At 36.6% G+C, this 23,664-nt stretch overlaps 1 protein-coding gene across 3 annotated transcripts in view; it reads right to left on the bottom strand.

The window, feature by feature from the left end:
* Positions 1–10,851: 10,851 nt before the first annotated feature.
* Paics (phosphoribosylaminoimidazole carboxylase and phosphoribosylaminoimidazolesuccinocarboxamide synthase) overlaps positions 10,852–23,664 on the bottom strand; it is a 51,193-nt gene continuing 38,380 nt past the window's right edge. For all 3 annotated transcript variants that reach the window (XM_078021320.1, XM_040292378.2, XM_005320027.5), the window contains 8 exons: positions 20,552–20,749; positions 18,982–19,160; positions 17,887–18,066; positions 17,669–17,782; positions 17,050–17,133; positions 15,510–15,690; positions 14,306–14,464; positions 10,852–11,310 (listed from right to left, as the gene is read on the bottom strand). In XM_078021320.1, the coding sequence (XP_077877446.1) occupies positions 11,144–11,310; positions 14,306–14,464; positions 15,510–15,690; positions 17,050–17,133; positions 17,669–17,782; positions 17,887–18,066; positions 18,982–19,160; positions 20,552–20,749 (1,262 nt within the window). In that variant the 3' untranslated portion in view covers positions 10,852–11,143. The remainder of the gene's footprint in view (positions 11,311–14,305; positions 14,465–15,509; positions 15,691–17,049; positions 17,134–17,668; positions 17,783–17,886; positions 18,067–18,981; positions 19,161–20,551; positions 20,750–23,664) is intronic.

Raw genomic sequence — 23,664 nt, 5'->3', positions numbered from 1 at the left:
TTACTGGGTCAGGACCTTTCCATTGTCCTGTTAGAATATCTTTCCAAAGTACCTTGGGCTTATGTACATTTTTTGGACACATATGCCTTTCTGCAGCACTAAGTCCTGATGAATCCAAATTTAAAAAGTTTAGAGTAAAAAGGGTTATTTTAAGTTTATCGTTGGGGAATATATATCCCTTCCCAATTCCCTCTTTTTGCTTTAATAAATACATTTTAATAGTTTGATGAGCTTTTTCAACTATGCCTTGTCCCTGTGGATTCTAAGGGATTCCTGTTATATGAGTAATGCCAAATGATGAGCAAATTTGTTTAAAAGAGGTAGAAGTATGACCAGGGGCATTATCTGTTTTTAACTGTTCTGGAACGCCCACAGTGGCAAAATTTTGTAAGCAATGAGCTATAACATCTTTAGTTTTTTCTCCAGTATGAAGGGAGCCCATTAAAAATCCAGAAGAAGTATCAACTGTAACATGCAAATATTTTAATTTTCCAAATTCTGGCAAGTGTATGACGTCCATCTGCCAAATATGGTTAGGTATCAATCCTCTAGGATTGATTCCAAGATTAACTTGTGGTAAAAATGTCACACAATTTTGACATTGTTTTATTATTTGTCTAGCTTGTTCCTTAGTTATTTTAAAGTATTAGCATTTTTGTAAAGTATTAGCATTGACATGGAACCTTTTAAGAAAATTTATAGCTTCTTCTAGTGTAGAGAAAATATGTATGTCATGTGTAGTTTTATCTGCTAAATCATTGCCCAAACTAAGGGCTCCAGGCAATCCTGTATGTGCCCTGATATGTCCTATAAAGAATGGATCTTTTCTGTCCCAGATTAGACTTTGTATAGTGGAAAACAAAGAGAAAACAGTAGAAGAAGGGGAAATCCTACCAGCATCTTCAAGGGATACTATAGCATTAACTATATACTGACTATCAGAAAATAAATTAAATACAGAATCTTTAAACATCACAAAAGCTTGTAATACTGCATTAAGCTCTACCTTTTGAGCTGATTGTTTGGGTACTAAAAATGTAAAAGTTTGATCAGGTGTAACTATTGCTGCTGTACCATTATTTGACCCATCAGTGAATATATTTGGAGCATTCATGATAGGTGTTTTTCTTGTCATTTTTGGAAAAATTACAGGATGTAATGACCAAAAAGACAATAAAGGATTAGATGGTAAGTGGTTATCAAATGAAACATTAGATTTGTACATGATTATTGCCCAAGTATTTAACTCATTAGCTAATTCATCAATTTGATTCATAGTATATGGAGTTGCCGCAGTCTGGCTGGGCACAATTCAGGAGCCACTTGTCAAAAGAAACTAACTTTATTTTTAGAACTACAAACGCCAAACAAAACAGCTCCTCAAGGAAAAAACCCTCAGAGCCCAACTGCCACCACTGGCTTCCAACAAGCCTCTCACTCCCACACCAGCCTCTCAACCTCCCACAATCCTCCTGCTCTTGAGGCCGATTGGCTGGGTTGCGTGGGCAGAGCCAAAAAAGTCCCCCAATGAGCAGGTCCGTGGAGGAGCCAATCAGCTAGATGTTGCTGGGGCCACTGTGAGCCAATCGTCAGCTGGCAGTCTGAAGGGCAGGGAAACAGCCCAATGAACATCACCGCAGAGGAGCCAATCAGCTAGATGTTGCTGGGGCCGCTGTGAGCCAATCATCAGCCGGCAGCTGGAAGTTTGCTGGCAGCTAGAAGTTTGCTGGGGCCCCTTTGGCTGTGGCTCTCAACATCTCCCCCTCTCTGTTTAAACAACAAGCATGTGGCTTAGGGATCGTGCCTGCTTTAGGTTGTCCAATACTACATATGGTCCTTACCCGTCTTCGGATGAGCTGACCTCAGGGCGTCAGCCTCCTGTCTTAGGTTGGTACCATTGTAATTGGATTTTACCCGTCATTGACTACTGGTCCAGTATACAGCCACATCTGTGGAGAGGTCTTTGTACCAGCGGGGGGGGGGGGGGTGAGGTTCTTTGCCTCACCTCTGTTGGCCCCCAAATTTTAGCTGAATGATCATGACAAGCAGAAAGGAGGAAGATACACCAAGCCAATTGACGGCTCTTGTTGGAAAAATTGTACCACATGATCATGACAAGCAGAAAGGAGGAAGATACACCAAGCCAATTGACGGCTCTTGTTGGAAAAATTGTACCACCGATGACATCATCAGCAAAAATACCTCAACACTACCACAAGTTGATGCACTAACAGATAGTTCACAATGCATACGAGTGAGTTCACAATGCATACAAGTGACACGTAGTCTAGGCAAGTTCTGCAAGCAGTTCAGTGATGGCTATTGCAGAAGCTGTAGATTAGTTTTATCTTTGTCTTCAGCGGCACAGGGATGAAGATAGGAATTCTGGCAATAATGGCTAAAGAAAAAATTACGTAACATTCCAGAAGGCACTAAAAGAAAACAATTTTCTTAACAATTTACATTGTCTTGAAGAGAATTATTAAATATAATGAAAAGGAAAGGTGAAAGTAAACAAACAGATCTGTTAACCTCCTTTTTTTTTTTTTACAAATTAAAACAATTCTTAGCAGTTATTTACCCAATTTAAATTAAAGTATTTAAATCACGTGAATAAAAAAAAATATTTGGATCCATTTTTTCATGACCACTCATCATATATGATATATGGACATATGTACATTCAAACATATAACACAAAACACAAGTGTGCACACATAATATAATAAATACAACACATAACATAATAATAAAGGCCTTATAACTTTTTACAGGTAAAATCTCTATTGCAATGTTTAAAAACTCTATATAGTCAAAATAAAATAGAACTGATCAGCAAAACATTAACCTAGGTCAGTATGAGCTCAAAAAAAACAAAATAGAACTTCATGATATGGGAAAGGGCAAATAATAAAATAGATAAATAATAATAAATAATAATAATATAAATAATAATAAATAATAAAATAGATATTGAAAAAAGCATCCTGGTTCTGTCGCAGATGTAAGGATAGCCAAATTGGAGTTTTGGATATCAGCTGTTATGAATTTGAGCTAAATCATCTTCTTTTTGGTCTGTAGAAATCGCTTTAGTTAATCTCTCTGGAATCCAAATCGGCTGCTGTTCTCCCTGTGGAAACACACAAACAGACCCCCGACTCCAGACAATCACTGGGTCAGAACCTTGGTTAATCTCCCTGGAATCCAAATCGGCTGTTGTTCTTCCTGTGGAAACACACAAACAGACCCCCGACTCCAGACAATGACTGAGTCAGGACCTTTCCATTGTCCTGTTAGAATATCTTTCCAAAGTACCTTGGGCTTATGTACATTTTTTGGATACATATGCCTTTCTGCAGCACTAAGTCCTGATGAATCCAAATTTAAAAAGTTTAGAGTAAAAAGGGTTATTTTAAGTTTATCTTTGGGGAATATATACCCCTTCCCAATTCCGTCTTTTTGCTTTAATAAGTACATTTTAATAGTTTGATGAGCTCTTTCAACTATGCCTTGTCCCTGTGGATTGTATGGGATTCCTGTTATATGAGTAATGCCAAATGATGAGCAAAATTGTTTAAAAGAAGTAGATGTATAACCAGGGGCATTATCTGTTTTTAACTGTTTTGGAATGCCCACAGTGGCAAAATTTTGTAAGCAATGAGCTATAACATCTTTAGTTTTTTCTCTGGCATGAAGGGAGCCCATCAAAAATCCAGAAGAAGTATCAACTGTAACATGCAAATATTTTAATTTTCCAAATTCTGGCAAGTGTGTGACGTCCATCTGCCAAATATGGTTAGGTATCAATCCTCTAGGATTGACTCCAAGATTAACTTGTGGTAAAAAGGTCACACAATTTTGACATTGTTTTATTATTTGTCTAGCTTGTTCCTTAGTTATTTTAAAATGCTTTTGTAAAGTATTAGCATTGACATGGAATCTTTTATGAAAATTTATAGCTTCTTCTAGTGTAGAGAAAATATGTATGTCATGTGTAGTTTTATCTGCTAAATCATTGCCCAAACTAAGGGCTCCAGGCAATCCTGTATGTGCCCTGATATGTCCTATAAAGAATGAATCTTTTCTGTCCCAGATTAAACTTTGTATAGTGGAAAATAAAGAGAAAACAGTAGAAGAAGGGGAAATCCTACCAGCATCTTCAAGGGATATTATAGCATTAACTATATACTGACTATCAGAAAATAAATTAAATACCGAATCTTTAAACATCATAAAAGTTTGTAATACGGCATTAAGCTCTACCTTTTGAGCTAATTGTTTGGGTACTAAAAATGTAAAAGTTTGATCAGGTGTAACTATTGCTGCTGTACCATTATTTGACCCATCAGTGAATATATTTGGAGCATTCATGATAAGTGTTTTTCTTGTCATTTTTGGAAAAATTACAGGATGCAATGACCAAAAAGACAATAAAGGATTAGATGGTAAGTGGTTATCAAATGAAACATTAGATTTGCACATGATTATTGCCCAAGTATTTAACTCATTAGTTAATTCATCAATTTGATTCATAGTATATGGAGTAATAATTTTATTGGGAGAAATTCCAAACACTCCCTTTGCTGCTTTTATTCTTTTGAGTATTAATTGTCCTACAGCCTCAGGATACCTAGTAAGAATAGTGTTAGGAGAATAAGATAAATGTATCCATAATAATGGACCTTCTTGCCAAAATACTCCTGTAGGAATATATTTTGTTGGTAGTACAATAAATAATAAAGGCAAACTTATATCAATTCTATCCAAATGAATATTTTCCATATATGTTTCAATGATTTTTAATGCCTTTCTTGCTTCAGGCGTTAACATTCGGGGTGAATTTGGATCTGATGGACCTTTTAGGATATCAAATAAGGGTCCCAATTCTCCTGTTGGAATACCTAGATAAGGCCTTATCCAATTTATGTCTCCTAATAACTTTTGAAAGTCATTAAGTGATTTGAGTTGATCTACTCGTATTTGAATTTTTGGTGGACGGACCATGGTTGAGGATAATAGAACTCCTAAATAATTAATTGGAAAATTTAATTGTACTTTATCTATTGCTATCTCTAGATTATAATTTTTAAATAAGTTTGTAAGTGTGGCATAACATTCTAGCAACGTGTTTTTAGCTTTGTGTGCTAATAATACATCATCCATATAATGAAATATTTGTAGTTCAGGATTTTGATTTCTAAGTGGCTGGATTACTTTGTTAACATAAATTTGACACATAATTGGGCTGTTAGCCATCCCTTGAGGGAGTACTTTCCATTCATATCTCTGATCAGGACCTTCATGATTTAGTGCAGGGATAGTAAATGCAAAACGTGGACTATCTTCAGGATGAATTGGAATTGAAAAAAAATAATCTTTAATATCTATAACTAAAACATACCAAGTTTTTGGCAAAGCAGACAATTGAGGAATCCCCGATTGAGCAGGTCCCATAATGACCATTTCATTATTAATGGCTCTTAAATCTTGAAGTAATCTCCATTTACCAGATTTCTTTTTTTTTATTTAAAAAGAGAGAGAGAGAGAGGAGAGAGAGAGAGAGAGAGAGAGAGAGAGAGAGAGAGAGAGAGAATTTTTAACATTTATTTCTTAGTTCTCGGCGGACACAACATCTTTGTTGGTATGTGGTGCGAGGATCGAACCCGGGCCGCACGCATGCCAGGCAAGCACCCTACCGCTTGAGCAACATCCCCGGCCCCTACCAGATTTCTTTTTGATGACAAAAATGGGAGTATTATGGGGAGATACAGAAGGTTGTATATGTCCTTCCGCTAATTGTTGTTTGGCCAGATCATGGGCTACTTGTATCTTTTCTTTAGTCAAGGGCCACTGAGGAACCCATACTGGTCTTTCTGATTTCCATGTAATTTTTATTGTCTCAGTTGCCCTTTGTGAAAATCCAACCCATGTCTGTCTGTTCCTTGATCTATTTGTATTGGTGCTGCTATACCTTGTTCTTGTTTTTCTAATCTTTTTCCTTTCCTAAAACCTTGTCTAGCCATAATAGTAGGTGCATTTTGATTGATATTATTTGTTAATGTCAAACCTAATTGATCTAAGACATCTCGTCCCCATAAATTTATGGGAAGATGATCCAATACATATGGCTGTATAGTTCCTTCACATCCTTCAGGATCCTTCCAATCTAATACCATTGCACTTCTATGGGGATTAGTCGCCACTCCTAGGCCTCAAAGCGTTTGAGTGGCTTGTTGTAATGGCCAATGTTTTGGCCATTCTTGATAAGAGATGATGCTAAGGTCTGCACCTGTATCCAGTAGCCCATTAAATTCATGTCCTTGAATATTTAGTTTAAGCATGGGGCGAGAATCTAAATTTAAAGAAAGCATAGCCCAATCTACACCTGTGGAGCCTAATCCCTTGGAACCTCTTTCTACAGCATGACTGGAAAATTTATCATGTAGACTTGGTATTATTAGTAACTGTGCTATTCTATCTCCTGGTGAAATTACTGATATACCCTTTGGAGAACTGGCTAAAATTTTTATTTCACTTTCATAATCGGGATCAATTACCCCAGGACTTATCATAAGTCCTTTTAGAGTAGAAGAGCTTTGTCCCAATAATAAGCCTACTGTTCCTTTGGGAAGAGGTCCTTTCACCCTTGTGGGAATGATTTGAACTCCCATCTCTGGAGTTAGTACTGATCTGGCGGAGGTGCAGATGTCCAACCCTGCGCTCCCTCTGGTTTGTCTGATGAGGGATCTGATGGACAATGTGTCCTGGGCACTACCCTGATGGTGTTGCTGAGTTCCTCCAGTGCTCCGTATATTTGTGGTTTTGGGCCCTGGAGCATTGGGCCCCCCGTCCATTTTTTGGCAATGGAGCCCGATGCCTTTCTCCACGATATCGTGGATAAACACTTGGTCCTTGTTCATTTTTTGATAATGGAGTACCCTCTATGGTGGTTTGAGAACGGCATTCATTAGCCCAATGTCTCCCTCTACGGCATCGTGGGCAAATACCCGGTATTCTACTCCTTTGATACCTAGTTTTGTTAAACCCTCCTCCTATGGAGCAATTCCTTTTAAAATGTCCTGTTTGTTGACAATTGTAGCATGTTCTTGGCCTGGCATATAAAGCCTGTTTTACTGCAGCTGCCATAATTTGCCCTTGTTCATTAATGTCTCTGGCATCTAAAGCCTGTTTTACTGTAACTGCCATGACTTGCTCTTGTTCATTAATGTCTCTACATAATTTAATATATGTGTTTAATCTTCTTGTTTCCATGGTCTAATGATATCTCTGCACCAACGATTTGCTTGGTCATAAGCCAGTTGTTTTATTAATGGCATTGCTTGTTCTGTATTCCCAAAAACTCTGGTAGCTGTTTGAATAAGCCTATCTACAAATTCAGCGTAAGGTTCATTAGCTCCTTGTATTACCTTAGATAATTGACCTTGTAAACCTCCATGTCCTTGTAAAGTCTTCCATGCCCTAATTGCCTCTACAGCAATTTGTGAGTATACGCCAGGATCATATGCAATTTGTTGCTGCTGATCCTCATAAGGTCCCTAAGCCACATGCTTGTTGTTTAAACAGAGAGGGGGAGATGTTGAGAGCCACAGCCAAAGGGGCCCCAGCAAACTTCCAGCTGCCGGCTCATGATTGGCTCACAGCGGCCCCAGCAACATCTAGCTGAATGGCTCCTCTGCTGTGATGTTCATTGGGCTGTTTCCCGGCCCTTTCAGACCATGGAGCTGCTCATTGGGGGACTTCTTTGGCTGAGACAGGATTTAAAGTTCAAAGCTAGCCTCAGCAATTTAGCAACCCTGTGTCAATATTAAAAATAAGAGTTGGGGATGTGGCTCAGTAACTAAGTGCCATGGGTTCAATTTTTGGTATTAGAGTTAGAAGTGTAAGCCAATTAGTCCATCTTAGTTTAGGTGTGGTATATAGATACCACAGGTATGATATTCCCAGAGGAGGTGGGTAACTTAGGTATGTACCTAGGAAGGGTTCATCTTCCCTGCAGCCCCTTTCCATCCAACCCCCTTGGCTTCCTGGCTACCTGGATGAAGCAGCATTCCTCTTCCACACCCTTCCTTCATGATGTTCTGCCTCACATTGGATCCAGAACAGTAGAGTCATCGGACCATAAACTGAATCTCTGAAAATAAGCCAAAATGAACTTTCCCTCATCTAAGATGCTTGTCAGGTATTTTGGTCACAGTGATGAGAAGCTAACACACAAGTGATGAGATAGCAGTTTATTAACAGTTTGTCGAACTGAATTTCTGGAAATGAGCCAAAATTTCTAAGCAGTTTATTAACAGTTTGGAGGTGAGAAATAAGAATGTGTAGGACAGCATGGAATATGTTCTTGTATTTTGTTGTAATTTCTGATACCTAATGAACTTCTTGGAAAAGGTGTTGAATCTTTGGTGGTTTTCATTGTCATTGTTATCAAGTGCAATATAACAATGTAACCAAACCTAGCTAATATCAAATTTACCATTAATTTAGTAAGCCTAAAGAGCAGAGATTTAGTAGTATTTCTGTTAGTGGGAAAGAATGTTTCTGCTGTGGATGTACAAAGAAGTTATTTGCCCTTAAACACTCCATTCTATGGTTTATTTCAGGCTGAATATGAACTGTTCCTTGTAATCATCTCTATTTAGCTTCTCTTGTGATCACCCACATTGGGTGAGACATGAAATGAGTTTTTTCCTCAAATCTGTCATTTGCTAACTTGGTTTGAGTTAGTGAAAGCTGATACAGTGTTCTGCTTAGGTTTCCATGTGTAACTTGTGACTGTACAATAAACTTGAGCATATGGTGCCAAAAAAAAAAAAATGTGTAGGAAAGGTCTTATCAAAATTTCATCTGTAGCAGATATTCTTAGAATTTTAGGAGAATCAGGTCTTTGAAGAAAGCTAACATTTCCCTGTTCTCATAAAAACACACATGCAGGGGCTGGGGCTGTAGTTCGGTGGCAGAGCACTTGGCTAGCACACGTGAGACACTGGGTTCGACCCTCAGCATATTAAATAAAGACAACTACAAAAAATATATTTTTAAAAATACACATGAAAAATCTTACAAATAAGTTCAAGGTAGACACCAGATTAACATTCAGGGATCTGTAATACTCTCAGGGCTGCACAATGTGATTTCAAAATACCAGTTTATAGATTGAAGATGAACTATAATGAGGATTTCACCAATGCTTAACAAAAAGAGAAAAGACAATGTAATGAAATAATGCTAAATTTATAAAGACCTTCTCTATATTCTGTGATTTCACTCTTCCTAAATTTTGCATGCTTTTCTATGAACTTATAGGCACAGTAATTGGTATTGGAAAATGGCAAGTAATCACAAGCTACCCATGGTATACATAAGAAACTAATCCTGCCAGGCCTGGAGGCACACCCATGTAATCCCAGCAATTTGGGAGACCGAGGCAGGAGAGTTGTGTTCAGAGCCAGTCTTAGCAGTTTACTTAAGTGCTGAGCAATTTAGAGACCTTGTCTCTAGATCCTCAGTACCAAAAAAGAAAGAAATCGTCCTTTAAGACCATTGGCAGGGAGGGGTGGCAGGCAGCCTCTGGGGTTAGCTCAGTGGTTGAGTGCTTGCCTAACACAGGTGAGGCACTGGGTTTGATTCTCAGCACCACATATATAAAAGTCCATTATCGACTAATACAAAAATGTTTAAAACAGTATTAAAAGGACTATTGGGAAGGTGCCAGTAGAACAACAGACCAAGAGAATAGGAAGGTTAGCAAGGGGAATCAATTTACTATTGTTAGGTTACCCATCTCAAATAGGAATGTGATGAGCACAAGAAAAGCAAAAACACTACAACAGAATCGACTTGGGTCAAATCATAGCTAAGACCCAAATAAAACACAACTGACCTCTTAGTAACCAGTGCTCCTACAGAGGTGCATCCTAGTTACTCTTACATTAGCCAAAAAAAACCTAATATTATTAACAGGGAGATCCAATTTCTGCAAATGATGGTAGGCTGGTGATTATTAGTGTGGCTAAAACATGTCTTATTAGAACTAAAAGAAGTTATGACCCACAGATGCACCCACCATGTAACAGTGGTCTGTCTACTTTATGCTTTGAATATAGCCCTTGCTGCTCTGCCACTGCAACTTATTTTTAAAATGGAGGTGTTTTTCTTCCTCTCTCCTTGATTCTCCTTAATCTCAGGAGAAACATGATTACCTCTCTCCCCATTTTAGGCAGATTTATCTGTCCTTGAGTACTCACTCACTATAGGAAAGGAGTAATTCAGACTTTGGGGATGGTAGCAGAAGATTTCAGAAATGACTATCCACCTCCCATGTTAACAAGTGAATTATAACTCCTACAGTCACCTCTTTAAAGCGTCCTGTTCCTGCTGATGGGCAGAATTACAGCTTCTGGGACAGGAGTCCCCTGTTTCTCCTTTGCTAGCAAAGCATAAAAACTTTGACTTCTACAGTGTCCTTTCATCTTATTTCATGTGTTTTCCTCTTTGGCCTGCACAATCTCAATTTTTCTTAAAAAAAAAAAAAAAAAAGAGAGAGAGAGAGAGAGAAAGAAAAAACTCGAAAATAAAAACCCAGGGTCGGGGTTGTAGCTCAGTGGTAAAAAGAATGCTTGTGTTGAGTTTCATCATACCACAAAAAAGATGTATTAATAGCCCAAAATACACGTAAATGCACATCATTTTCTGAGGTATAAATAAAAAACCATGCCTTCAAATTTGTAAAGACCATAAAATGAAAGGACTATGTTACTCTTATCACCCAAGATATAATCAATACTTTCTAAAACTTATAGGTTACAATACAGAAGGTCAAGTAATAACTTTGGAGCTTTATAATAGGATTTTATTAGCATTTAAAAAATGTTACCTACCTAACAATGATCATATAGAGGGGTAAGAGATTAATTTGAAAATGTTTCTACAGTAATTTCACTACCAATGAAGGAATATTAATATGAACAGATGATCTTTTTATCCATCCATCTAGAAGTGTTTATTCACTAATATATTGTTTTCTGATCTAAGAATCATCTTTTCATCTTGCTTTTTCTTCTGCAGCTGAACTAGAAATTTGTATTTTTTCGCCTAAAAAAATGAAATGACATATTCTTTCTTATAAACTATGTTCTCTGATTTTCCTGTCAGCCTGCTTCAAGAAAATCCATGTGTTCAGTATGCTTGCTCGCAGTTTGGCCCATATCAGATGGTTGTTTAATCCAAATATCTGAGCTGCAAACTGAGCTGATCCTTCTGGAGAAAGTATGGTGGAGCAGCCAAGACCTAGAGTTCACAAAGGGAAAAGACAGAAAATTAAAGTGTCAGTTAATAATCAATGTACAAGGGCTTAGTGATAGAGTGCTTGCCTAACATACATGATGCCCTGGGTTCAATCCCCCAACACCTCAAACGAAACAAATAAACAAATCAAAATGTTTATCTAGTGAACAAGATATCATAGAAAAAAAGATGAGCAATCTTTCAGGATCTTATGTACAAGTCACTATAAAACTATTTTTCAAAAACACTGTCCGTAGTCAGGTGTAGTGGCACACACCTGTAATCCTAGAGACTGGAGAGGATGAGGTGAGAGGACTATAAATTTGAGGACAGCCTCAGCAGCTTAGTGAGACCCCATTTCAAAATAAAATAAAAAGGACTAGGGTGTGGCTCAATGTTAGAGGATTTCTGGGTTCAGTACCCAGTAATACACATGCACACACAGATTATCTCTCTCCTTGAATAGCACTAGATAAAAACTGTCCTATTTTTGCTCATCATAGTTCCCTTTTCTTTCTTCTTCTTCTTCTTTTTTTTTTTTTTAGTGGTGCTGGGGATTGAACTAAGGGTTTTGTGCATGTCAGGGAAACACTCTACCCCATCTCTATAGTTCCCTTTTCTAATGTCCATGGATGATAGCTTTATTTATAAATTGATCAATAGCTTTATTTATAGCTACAGTGAATATTAAACTCAAAAAGTTTATGTAAACAATGTGTAGTTAAGGATCTAGTGAAGATGATTAAGCACAAGATATATCTCTGGAACCATACTAAATTCACCTTAAAGGGAATAAAGAAAATAGGCATAAACATATTAGGACAAAGAGATAAACAAAAGTAACATCTTGACAACTGAAAAGCAAATAAAGTGGTAACTAACTTAATAGATTAAGAAAAAAAAAAAAAAAAAGAAGCAACCTAACTACTATCACAGAACCCTGCTAAAAGAGGAATCAGTTGCACCAGATACCTTTGAGGGAGGCATGAAGTGGGAATTAAAAATTGGGCCAAAAAGAAGAGGACCAAACAAAAAAAGTCTAAGAAGTAATTAGGCCCTCAAGAACTCTTTCCTCTTTCCTTTCTCTACCTGAGTAAGTGCCTCAACATGGCAGAGTTTTCAATTATCTGAGGTTAAACACTTCAGTCTCTGGACTGGGGGGATATCAGGCATAGTTGAGGCAAGGAATGATATAGTGAAAACAGGGAGTGAAGTTTACACACACATGTTGAGATTCCCCCCTAAGCTTCCTGAATGCTGGCAGCCAAATTTATTCATACAGGCAAAAGATGGGGACAAAATTTCTTTGTGTAATTCTAACAAGAAAAGACGTAGTCACTGATGTGTGAGATTATTTGGAGAGTAACTACCAGATCAACCCACAGTAGAGCCAGTTTCCAACTATTTTTTTTAACAGTACCCCATTCAAGCTCAATTACCAGAGTTGAAGAAATGAATTAATAAGAAAAAGACCGCAAAATCAGAAAAAGATGTTACTGCACAGATTAAACAATGAAATGATACTCTTGTGGGGCGGGCAGCAAAGAGAATAAAAAAAAGCTATTACACATGTAAAACTACTGTATTCAAAAATGAAAAACTCAACAGAAGGTTAGGATGTGATACAAAACTGAGGCCATATCAGAAAGTACAGCAACAAGAAAAAGAAAATAGAAATCAAAGAAATCCAAATGTGAAGAATAAATTAAAAAATGAGAGAACAAAGACAATGGAGGGGTAAAAAATAATTCAAGAAAATTCTCTATGATTTAAGGAATAAAGTATCTTATTAAAAGAGCCCACAAAGCCATACACAATAAAAACAGACTTATCAAATCACATTTGTGTGAAATTTAAGAATAATCAGTACAGATAAAAGATCCTAAGTTTCCATAAAGAAAAAAACTCAAACTGGGTGCGGTGGCACACGCCTGTAATCTTAGAGGCAGGGGGATTAAGAAAGGAGGATCGAGAGTTCAAAGCCAGCCTCAGCAAAAAGCAAAGTGCAAAGCAACTCATTGAAACCCTGTCTCTAAATAAAATACAAATACAAAATAGGACTGGGGTTGTGGCTCAGCTGTAGAATGCTTGCCTAGCATGTGCAAGGCTCAAAAATAAATATTAAAAGAAAAAAAAAAAAAAAAGACTTGGGCTGGCTCAGTGGGAGAGCACTTGCCTAGCATGCATGAGGTACTGGGTTCAATCCTTGGCACCACATAAAAATAAAGGTATTGTGTCCACCTACCACTAAAAAATAAATAAATAAATAAATAAATAAAATAAATAAAAAGACTTAACTCATGGGCTGGGGTTGTGCCTCAGTGGTAGATTGCTCACTTAGCGTGTGAGGCCCTGGGTTCGAACCTCAGCACCACATAAAAATAAATAAATCAAACAAAGGTATTGTGTCCAACTAAACTAAAAATATTAAAGAAAAAAAAAAAAAGACAACTCATATCAACTAAATTCAATACACAGACTTTGTTGGATCCTAATTTAAGCATCTGTAAAAACAGATGGGTGGGACTGGGGCTGTAGCTCGGTGGCAGAGCACTTGCCTAGCATGTATGAGGCACTTATTTGATCCTCAGCACCAGATTAAAAAATAAATTAATAAGCAAAGATATTGTATGTCCATCTACAAGTAAAAAAAAAAAAAATTGAAAAAAAAAGAGACAATTAGAAATAAGATGATTTTAAGAAATTATCACTAATTTTTCTCAGATGGTAAATCAGGTAACATAATTATGATTTAAATAAGCTAGAGTTCTTATTGCTTGGAGATGCATATTTAAATATATTTAAGATAAAATATTGCAATGTTTAAAATCTGCTTTAAAATAACCCAACCCAAAAGGGGGATTTATACATGAAACAAAACATTACTTGCTGAGCCTGGGTGATAGGTATGTGAGATTTCATTATGCTATTCTCCACACTGTTATATATATTTCAATTTTTGTAAATAACAGTTAAAAAAGTTTTCAATGTAACTTACCACTGGGTAATCGAAGAGAAGACCACACATCCTGAGCTCCCCAGTCTGATGTGAGGGGAGGACAGCTGATAACTGGATATGCAGTGTTACCAGACATCACTGGGCCCAAACCATTGCTTCTGCCTGCCACTGCCACAAATACAGTAGGAATGCCATCCCCTAGGGAAATCATAAGATAATTATTATGCTAAGAATTTAAAAGATTTAACATTTTTTTTTAAAAAAGAACATGCCTTTATGTCTTAAATCACTCCTGGGTCAGGTGTAATGGTGCATACACATAATTTCAACTAATTGGGAATTAAAGAAAGATGATCTCACAAGTTTAAGGTCAGCCTCAGTAACTTAGGGAGAACCTATCTCAAAATAAAAATTAAAAGGGCTGAAGATTTAGCTTAGTGCTTGCCTAGCATGTGTGAGGTCTTGGGTATCACAAAATAAACAAAACCAATATGTACACTCCTGGAACAATGACCATTACAGGTGTCAATCAACATTTTTTCCAGTAGGGAAATATTTGGTTCTGAACCCAGGAAGCTATTATTTTACATCAACGCTGTCTTATCATTTCTTTTACATACTTATATTCTGAATATAAAACTATGTGGCTTCATGTTTGACTGTCTTCCAGGGAAGGTTAACCATTAAAGATAGCAAGAGAGGATCTGCAATTTTAACTCAGGCCTCCTGGAACCTCTATGGGGCTTTTCTATTGGAGCACGTTAAGAGATAATGCGGGCTGGGGATGTGGCTCAAGCGGTAGCACGCTCGCCTGGCATGCGTGTGGCCCGGGTTCAATCCTCAGCACCACATACAAACAAAGATGTTGTGTCTGCCGAAAACTAAAATAAATAAATAAATAAATAAATATCAAAAACACTCTCTCTCTCTCTCTCTCTTTAAAAAAAAAAAAAAGAGACAATGCTCAAAGGGATGCTTATTAGATTAAGATATCAGAGATCCTCACAGATCTAGTCTAATTTCCCTCAGGTTTGCATTTTCAACTCTTTTTTCCTGCTTCTCTCTTTTTCAAGCACCCCATATCTTATGCTCTTTGGAGGTGAGTATCTTGAAAGCATAGCATATTTCAAGACTTACCCTTGGGAATATGGAAAAGCAACTTTTTGTATTAGTCTAAACCACATTTTTTTTTTTTTGGGCAAAACAAACAACACCTAAAATGGTCTAATTATTTGAAGTTTACCTTCATACTCAGCTTTAATCCTCAATGTTTCATCTGGTCCTTTATGGGCAGATGTTACCCGAAGTTCACAGGGAATTCCATAATTTCCACAAGCCTTCTTGATTTTTTCACAGTGGCCGAGATCAGAAGTTGAACCCATCAGTACTACAACCCTGCACTGACTTTCTGATTTCAGAAGCAACTAAAATAGAAAAACATGGATATGAAAAAGAACAAGACAAAAATGGACAAACAGGAATGAGTATGATAAGAACAGTCAATTTACAGAAGTAAATTGTAAAATTGTATCGACAGAATATTCTCTTAACAAATCAAATTTAAGAGGGAGACAAACAGAACAAAATGAGAGGATCCACTTTAAAAATAACTTTTCTGTATAAAGGACAGTGGTCTTCACAATTAAGACCTAATGGAGAAGATTTTAAATCAGATAAATAATATTTATTAATAAAATTCTCAAGCCTTTTAATTATTATTCAAGAAACTATAACCAACCATTTCATTCTAAAGATGTTTAATAGCATGATCAGCCAAACTAGAGGTCATATTATATATATTTGTAAGTTAGTTATTTAAAACAATTAAAAAAATTTCTTTTTTTTTTTTTTTTGGTACCAGGGATTGAATTCCGGGATGCTTTATCACTAAGCTACATTCCCAGTCCCCCCACCCCCACTTTTATGTTTACTTTGAGAGAAGTCTCATTAAGTTGTTGAGGCTGGCCTGCAATCCTGCCTCAGCCTCCTAAGTCACTGGGATTACAGGTGTGTGCAATTGTGTCTGGCAACATGGAAATAATGTTCTAAAAGGTGATTATGATCATTGGATAATCAGATACTCCCTCGAACTCCCATGTAACTATAGTAATTGTAACATCATAAAAATTAAAGTGAAGGCTGGGGTTGTGGCTCAGTGATAGAGCACTTGCCTAGCATGTGTGAGGCACCGAGTTTGATTCTCAGCACCACATATAAATAAAATAAATGTCCATTTACAACTAAAAGTAATATTAAAAAAAATTAAAGTCACATTTTATAATTATGTGAAGGGGACTGAGGATGTTGCTTTAGGGTTTCAAAGACCAGTAACATAAAGAACCAAGTAAAATGGAGGGACTGGGGATATAGCTGAGTGATAAAGCACTTGCCTAGCATGCACAGGGGCCCTGGTTTGTTTCCTAGCACCACAAACAAAAACTTTTTAAATTAAAAAATAAAATTACATGGCATTCCATCCATCCTATGATGTTGGCACTGTAGTAGGGAATGGTAGGAAATGTAAAGTTTCTCCTACAGGGACAGGGAGTTGACAGGATCCCGGGTTTCCCTATCAGGAACTGGAAACAATACACTTGCCAGCTTACTAGCAGAGAGTTCTAGTGTACAGTAAGGGTAGTAGACTGGGACATTTCATAAAGGTGTTCCTCTCTTTCAAAGTCACTGAAGAAGAGAAAAACACTATATCTTTCACATTTTATTTTGAAACAAGGTTTTCTTAGAAGAAAAACACATAACAGTATAGGTTTACTACAGAAAATTACCTCTACTCTCTCTGCAACCCACTCAAAGTTTTTCTTTACCATTTGGAGCCCTTCAGGAGTTACTTCTTTGAGGTCACGGTAAGACTAGAAAATAAGATAAGAAGTTAGAAATGATCCGGTTTATGAGTTTTGAGTAGGGAGTGTGATAACTTTTTAAATGAGATATATCTGAAAACATCTCAATATAGAAATTCATTTCTAAATTAGAGAAAGTTCAATAGTGAAATAAAAGTTTTATTTTCCTTTAAGGTTAAGTGCTTTCTACACTAGTATCTACAATTAACAGCCTTGAGAATTCCTGTGTATTAAGCATACAGAGGATCTCAACCTAATTTTTATTAGGAAAAAACAGAATGGAGCCTGATTAAGACCAGAAGACTTGGTGTAGAGTCCCAGATCTGCCAGTTATTCTTGTACTTGTGAAGATACTATCCCCTTAGAGTCTTAGAAATCTGCTTTATAAGTTTATTACTAATGTCCAAGATATAGGAGATACTTATCTTTAAAAATAAATGGAAATTAACAAATCAGATTCATAAGGATGCACACCTTATCTTTCCTTTGTTTTTCCTGTCCCAATCTGATCTTTCAAAGGATAAAAATTCACAGCATTACTTACCTGTTTGTCTTTCTGCTGGCTTCGATCCCCTGATGGCCAGAGTCTCCAGGAATCATTATCAATAACATCAGCAAGAACAATTTCTTTGGTGGTTATGTCAACACCAAATTCAATCTAGAAATGGCATATTGCCAAAGAACACATTTAAAAAAATGATATTACTAAAGACACTTCTCAGTTATAATAACCTTTACTTGTAAATTTCTGTTTTCTAGTACCTTCATATCAACCAATGTACAGTTCTGAGGCAACCAGGATTTCTCCAGTATTTCAAAAATAGCTTGTGTAGCATGATTCATGATGTCCACTTCAGTTTGGCCTATAGTAACTCCAGCAAAGCAAAGTTTTGCAGCAATTAGCTGTTCCTCAGACCACTGTGGATCATTATTGGCATCATCCTAGGAATAGAGTATAGTACTATAATTACAATTTTTTTGAACTTTTCAGAAAAAAGTACTTCTCCTTGAGCATAAATTCCTCAGGAATATTCGTTTTCTCTAAAAAAAAAATTTTGTTTAAAATATCCTTTAGTTCAAAGAAATTATTTTTAATTCATTTGCGTTTTTTTTTTGGTGGGGGGAGGGGGTAACCGGAATAGAACACATGGGCACTAGACCACAGAGCCACATGCCCAGCCCTATTTGTACTCTGTTTACAGACAGGGTCTCACTGAGTTGCTTAGCACCTCGCTTTTGCTGAGACTGGCTTTGAACTCACGATCCTCCTGCTTCAGCCTCCTGAGCTGCTGGGATTACAGGCATGTGCCACAGCACCCCAGCTAATTTATTTGCTTTTAATAGCTACTTTAAAATTCAAGGTATTTAGGTAAGTAACTTTTTCTAGGTCATAAAGTATTTGAAAGAAATTTATCTTCTCTCAATAAACAAATTTAAACATAATTTACAATTTTAATATCTATGCTTAAACAAGATAGGAGGGGTAAAGTGGTTTGAACAAAGCCTATAAAAAATTATAACCATTGATTCCTACATTCTTATATAGTTTTGCTCATGAGACATCGACAATATGTTTTCTTATATTAGAATACAGAAAGATCTTAACTGTAAATTTTGAATTAAAAGTTATATTTCTTCCCAATTAGTGTTAAATTTTTAAGTTTGTTCCCTTTCTTAGTCAACTTGGTCTAAAGGTAAGTTTTTAAAAAACCTAATTTGTCATTGTAAATGAAAGTGTACTTTATTGGCATAAATATCTACAACATTCCCAATATCAAAAACTTCAAAATCTTTTGAGTTTATAATTTTAACTTTGCTGCTACCTTACAGTAAGACACAGAAGCATAAAATAATTACCTTGAAAAACATCTCCACTTTTGGTGGGTAAAACTTATATCCTTCCTTGACACCAGGATTTCTTTTGAGAAAAGAACCAGTTGCTATTCTTCTACAAACCCATTCAATTGGAATCATTTCACACTGAGGCGCAATGAAAGCTGTTTCTCCACATTTTCTGGTGAAAGCAGTTTTGATACCTGCATATTGATTAAATAAAAAAAAGCACTGGAATTTTATTTAATAAGGTAGAGCAGACATTTATCTGCATTACAAAAGGAACCTAAATTTAGTTTGATGCACTCTCCAGTGCATGTTCTCATTCATTCCAGCAATTAAGGAAGCCTTGAAATAAAAACCGTATAACTTCGGAACTATGGAGGTCCTTTAAAGTTATAGCAATACACTCATTTTCAATGCAAAGAGGTATTTAGATACAGATAACAATTCAGGTTTGCAACTAACATTCCCCCCCCCGCCCCCACACATTAACTTAAAATGTAAAACAGGATATTTTGGAAGAGGACAAACTACTCCAGGAATGTAATGACACAATGAATTTATGGTTAACTACTCTGTGAATTTGTGGAAGGCAGGTACATTTGTCCTGAAAACAAATGTATTAAACCCCAAATGTGGTTTTAGAAAAGATTAGTGCTAACTGGAAGACAAAAGAAATGAAAGAATAACTAGGAATATTTTGTATAAGGAAGGAAAGATACTAAATTATAAGATTAGAACTGCAGGAAACAAAGAACAAAGCTCTATGGTTATAGATATGGAATCTAAGGCTTCAAAGATTGAGTGAAGGAAATGAGGCCTCTTACACTATAGGGAAAAAGTCTAAATCTTTTAATAGCAGAGATTTCAAACACTACAGATCAACCAGTAGCTGACTGAATCACTGAAGAAAAAAATTATTCCCCTTCCTTCCCTCCAAATTGTCTCTATATGACATTTGGATGTTAATTTAGTCTTCTGATTTAATTTTTCTATCATAAATAGAATTTTCCTTCAATTTTTAAGTAGTAGGGAACTCTAGAGATCTTTGATCAAGTCCAATTCCCTTTCTTGGGAAATGACAGGGTAAAAGGTAGTTGCTATCTTCAAATACTTTTGGACTTTAAAATAAATGGAAGAGGGATTTGAAATTCTGTATTGTTTTCAACAGGCAGAGAAAAGAACAATCTATAAAATTTCAGGGAGGAACAGTTCATTAATTAGAGCTGCTAATACAAAGGTGGTCTTCTTTCATGGTTAAGACTGAAGATGGCCTAGCAGAAAGAAATTGCAGAGGGACAGTGTACTTGACAAAGACTGTAGCAAAATGTCAAGGTGTAAAGTAGTCACCCCCAAACAATAGGTTGCTAATTCAAACAATGCCATCTCCCCAGTAGAGATCAATGTGATTGGGGGGGGCGCGGCAGGAGAGCAATTTACCTCCTCCTTGTAAAACTAAAAACTCAGCTGGTAACATGTTGTAGACCTAAATAATGTAATTTCCCCATGAAACGAATCAAAATAAGAAAGAAATAAAAAAGAGAAAGGAGAAAGGAGAGAGGGAAAGAGAAAGAGAAGGGGAGGCACTTACCTGCTTCTTGTAACAACTGGAAAATACAACTGGTAATTTTATTGGAGATTGCAGCTTTTCCTTCCAGATGATTCTTTCTGGCTGCATTTCCTGCTGTAATCTGGTCCTTGGACTGCAGAAGAACTTTTCCTGGACTATCTAACAATTCATACACTTCTTTTGTTTTACCCTCATAGAGTTTCTTTCCAATGTTCAGTACTGTAAACACAGAAAAGGACTCTTATCAGATTTTAGTGAGAAATTTCCTGAATATTCAATATTAAAACATCTAGAATGACCAATCAGTGAACTAAGGAAGAACCTTAATAAAAATTAAGACATCTGCATAGAATCTTTTTTTTTTTAGTTGTAGATGGACACAATACATTATTTATTTTTATGCGGTGCTAAGGATCAAACCCAGTGCCTCACGTATGACAAGCAAGAGCTCTACCATTGAGCCCCAGAGCATCGAATTTTATATTCAAGTTATTTTGTCATGTATCATCATGTAACCAAAAGCTGGTCTTTGTCTCCAATGCCAATTGAATAATGAGGACCCGGTTTTGAGAAAAAGAAAAAAGGTTTATTGCTTTGCTAGCAAAAGAGAAACAAAGGCTGTGTGTGATCTTGCCCATTCCAGGAACAGGGGGCTTTTAAAAGTGATTCAGAGAAAATGAGATTAGGCAGGAGAGATCAAGAAGAAGTTTAGGGAAAAGAAAATCAGAGAGAAGCTTAAGGAAAAGAAGATTGAGAAAAAGAAAAAAAAGTGTGAAGTTTCAAAGCTACAAGGGATATATCAAAGTGTCAATTGAATCCCTGTTACAATCACATAATTTTATGAAGAAGTCTAATTATTTAAACAATTATAGAGATTAGACACTGTGACAAAAATGTCACCCATGTTAGGATATGCAGAGCTAGAAAAAATTCTAGGTTTCCTGATACCAAACCCTATATTCTATCCACTAGCAATCTATGCCTCTCACAGGTAAACTGAAACAGAATTAAAATTAAGCTACTTTAAATTAATATAACTAGGGCTGGGGATGTGGCTCAAGCGGTAGCGCGCTCGCCTGGCATGCGTGCGGCCTGGGTTCGATCCTCAGCACCACATACAAACAAAGATGTTGTGTCTGCCAAAAAATAAATAAATATTAAAATAAAAAGTATTTGTTTAAAAGAAATATATAACTAGTACATTTTATACACAGAATACATTATTTAATGTATTCTTGCAGGGGGAAAAATGCTGTATTTTTCTTGACTTTTGCTTTACGTGGCAGGCAAAATATTTAAGTTCAGCCAGTAGGTTTCTTGATTTCAAGTTAATATGCAAGAGGCTCCTTCATTTGCTTTTAAGTTAGCTCATTTGTAAGCATCCTTCTTTCTTTTTTAGTACTGAAGAATGAACTCGGGGGCAATTAACCACTGAGCCACATCCCCAGCCCTTTTTGTTATTTTATTTAGAGATAGGTTCTCACTGAGTTGCTTAAGGCCTAGCTAAAATGTTGAGGCTTTGAACTTGCCTTGCAAATCTCCTGCTTCAGCCTCCTGAGCTGCTGGGATTACAGGCTTATGCCACCTGTGCCTTCTCTGCACTAAGCAAGGAGCTAAGCAACTCAATGAGACCGTCTCTAAATAAATACAAAATAGGGCTGGGGATGTGGCTCAGTGGTCAAGTGCCCCTTGAGTCCAATCCCTGGAACCCCCCTAAAAGTAAATAAATATATATTTTTTAGATGAAGATCTAAGATAATAGAAGTTTAAGGACTTAAAATTTCCAAAGGAGAAATCAATCCTCATGGTCTCCGAACTCTAGCCCAAGTTTTAGCATTTTCCGAGTGTATCCATGGGTAGGTACTGTAGATGTATCAGAAAATGAGAGCTAGAACCTGCTCTCAAGGGACCTATCCCGAGTCTGAGCAAACCTGATACTAAATGTCATAATAAGTATAATGTAATAAATACAGACTATAGGATCACATGTTCATAGCTGTGCCAACTAAACTAGTCTAGACATCAAAGAAGTCTAGAATAAAGTGAAAATTAGGCTTGAGATCTGAAAAATGATTAAGATTTAGCCAAAAGAAAGTAAGGTATAATTACTTGTGGTAAGAATCAAAAGATGATAAAGGAGTGCATGGAACTTCAGAATGGCTGAAGCCCTGGAGCTCTAGTTGTATATACAATGCTGGGGGAGGGGGGCATGGGGAAGTAGCTAAGGAATGAAAAAGAACAGCAGCAAATAAAGTAGAAGAGTTGGAAAGGGGCTGCATCACCGACTAGTAGGGGTAATGACTGAACAAAATACTGCCAGGAAAGAAAATAAAAATTTTCTTTTAGGGCACCATGGACCCTGGAGACCACTTTTCGACTGGGTTTGAGGCACATCAACATGGAAGCCCATCAGTCAAGCACATTGCACACATGCCCCCACCAAGTAAGCTGACCTTTGAAGTAGGCCAAACAGCAGTTTCCTGAAACATTGATAACCTCTGTTGACCTTCTATAGAATGAACCCACTGCCTACCCAAAGACTAAGGCTGCACCCAATTCTTATGAGGCAATTTATTTGGCAGTACCAATCATAATTCTGGATTAACAAGTAATGTAATTATAAATCTTCTTGTGCTACTTTGAAAAAACTCAAAATCCAATTCAAGGCTATTGAAATTTGTGTTTCTGGCTGCAGATTGCAATCCTAATTAGCTCCAAGAAACATTTTTTCTTTGTTCTCAGCCAAGCTAAATTTTATTCTTGATAGACACTGATGGCAATTCAGGGGCACCTAATTCAGAGGAATAATTTCTGCCTTCCTAATGTAAGATCCAGACATGTTAACAAGGTTTAAAAAACCCTTCAGGGTATAGCTCTAGCTTGCTATTCAAAACTCATTTCTCCATTCCTTTCCTAGAACCCCAACTTTCTTAATTTTTATGACTCTCACAAACCTTTTGACAATTTCTCTCCTAGGCCTGATACTAGACTCACAGATGAGACATTTTACTACTCATATTTTAAGCTTTTAAAACCATGTTTATTGAATTTAGAGTTTATCCTAAGAACAACTAGGCTTTTAAGCACTGAAGTATAAGGGTAGACCTGTATTTGAATCCAGTTTAGGACTGTAC

This window comes from Ictidomys tridecemlineatus, chromosome 9 (assembly GCF_052094955.1).
Source record: "Ictidomys tridecemlineatus isolate mIctTri1 chromosome 9, mIctTri1.hap1, whole genome shotgun sequence".
In the NCBI taxonomy this organism is placed as follows: domain Eukaryota; kingdom Metazoa; phylum Chordata; class Mammalia; order Rodentia; family Sciuridae; genus Ictidomys; species Ictidomys tridecemlineatus.
Note: the sequence above shows the minus strand (reverse complement) of the source record. Positions and strands in the feature narration are given on the sequence as shown.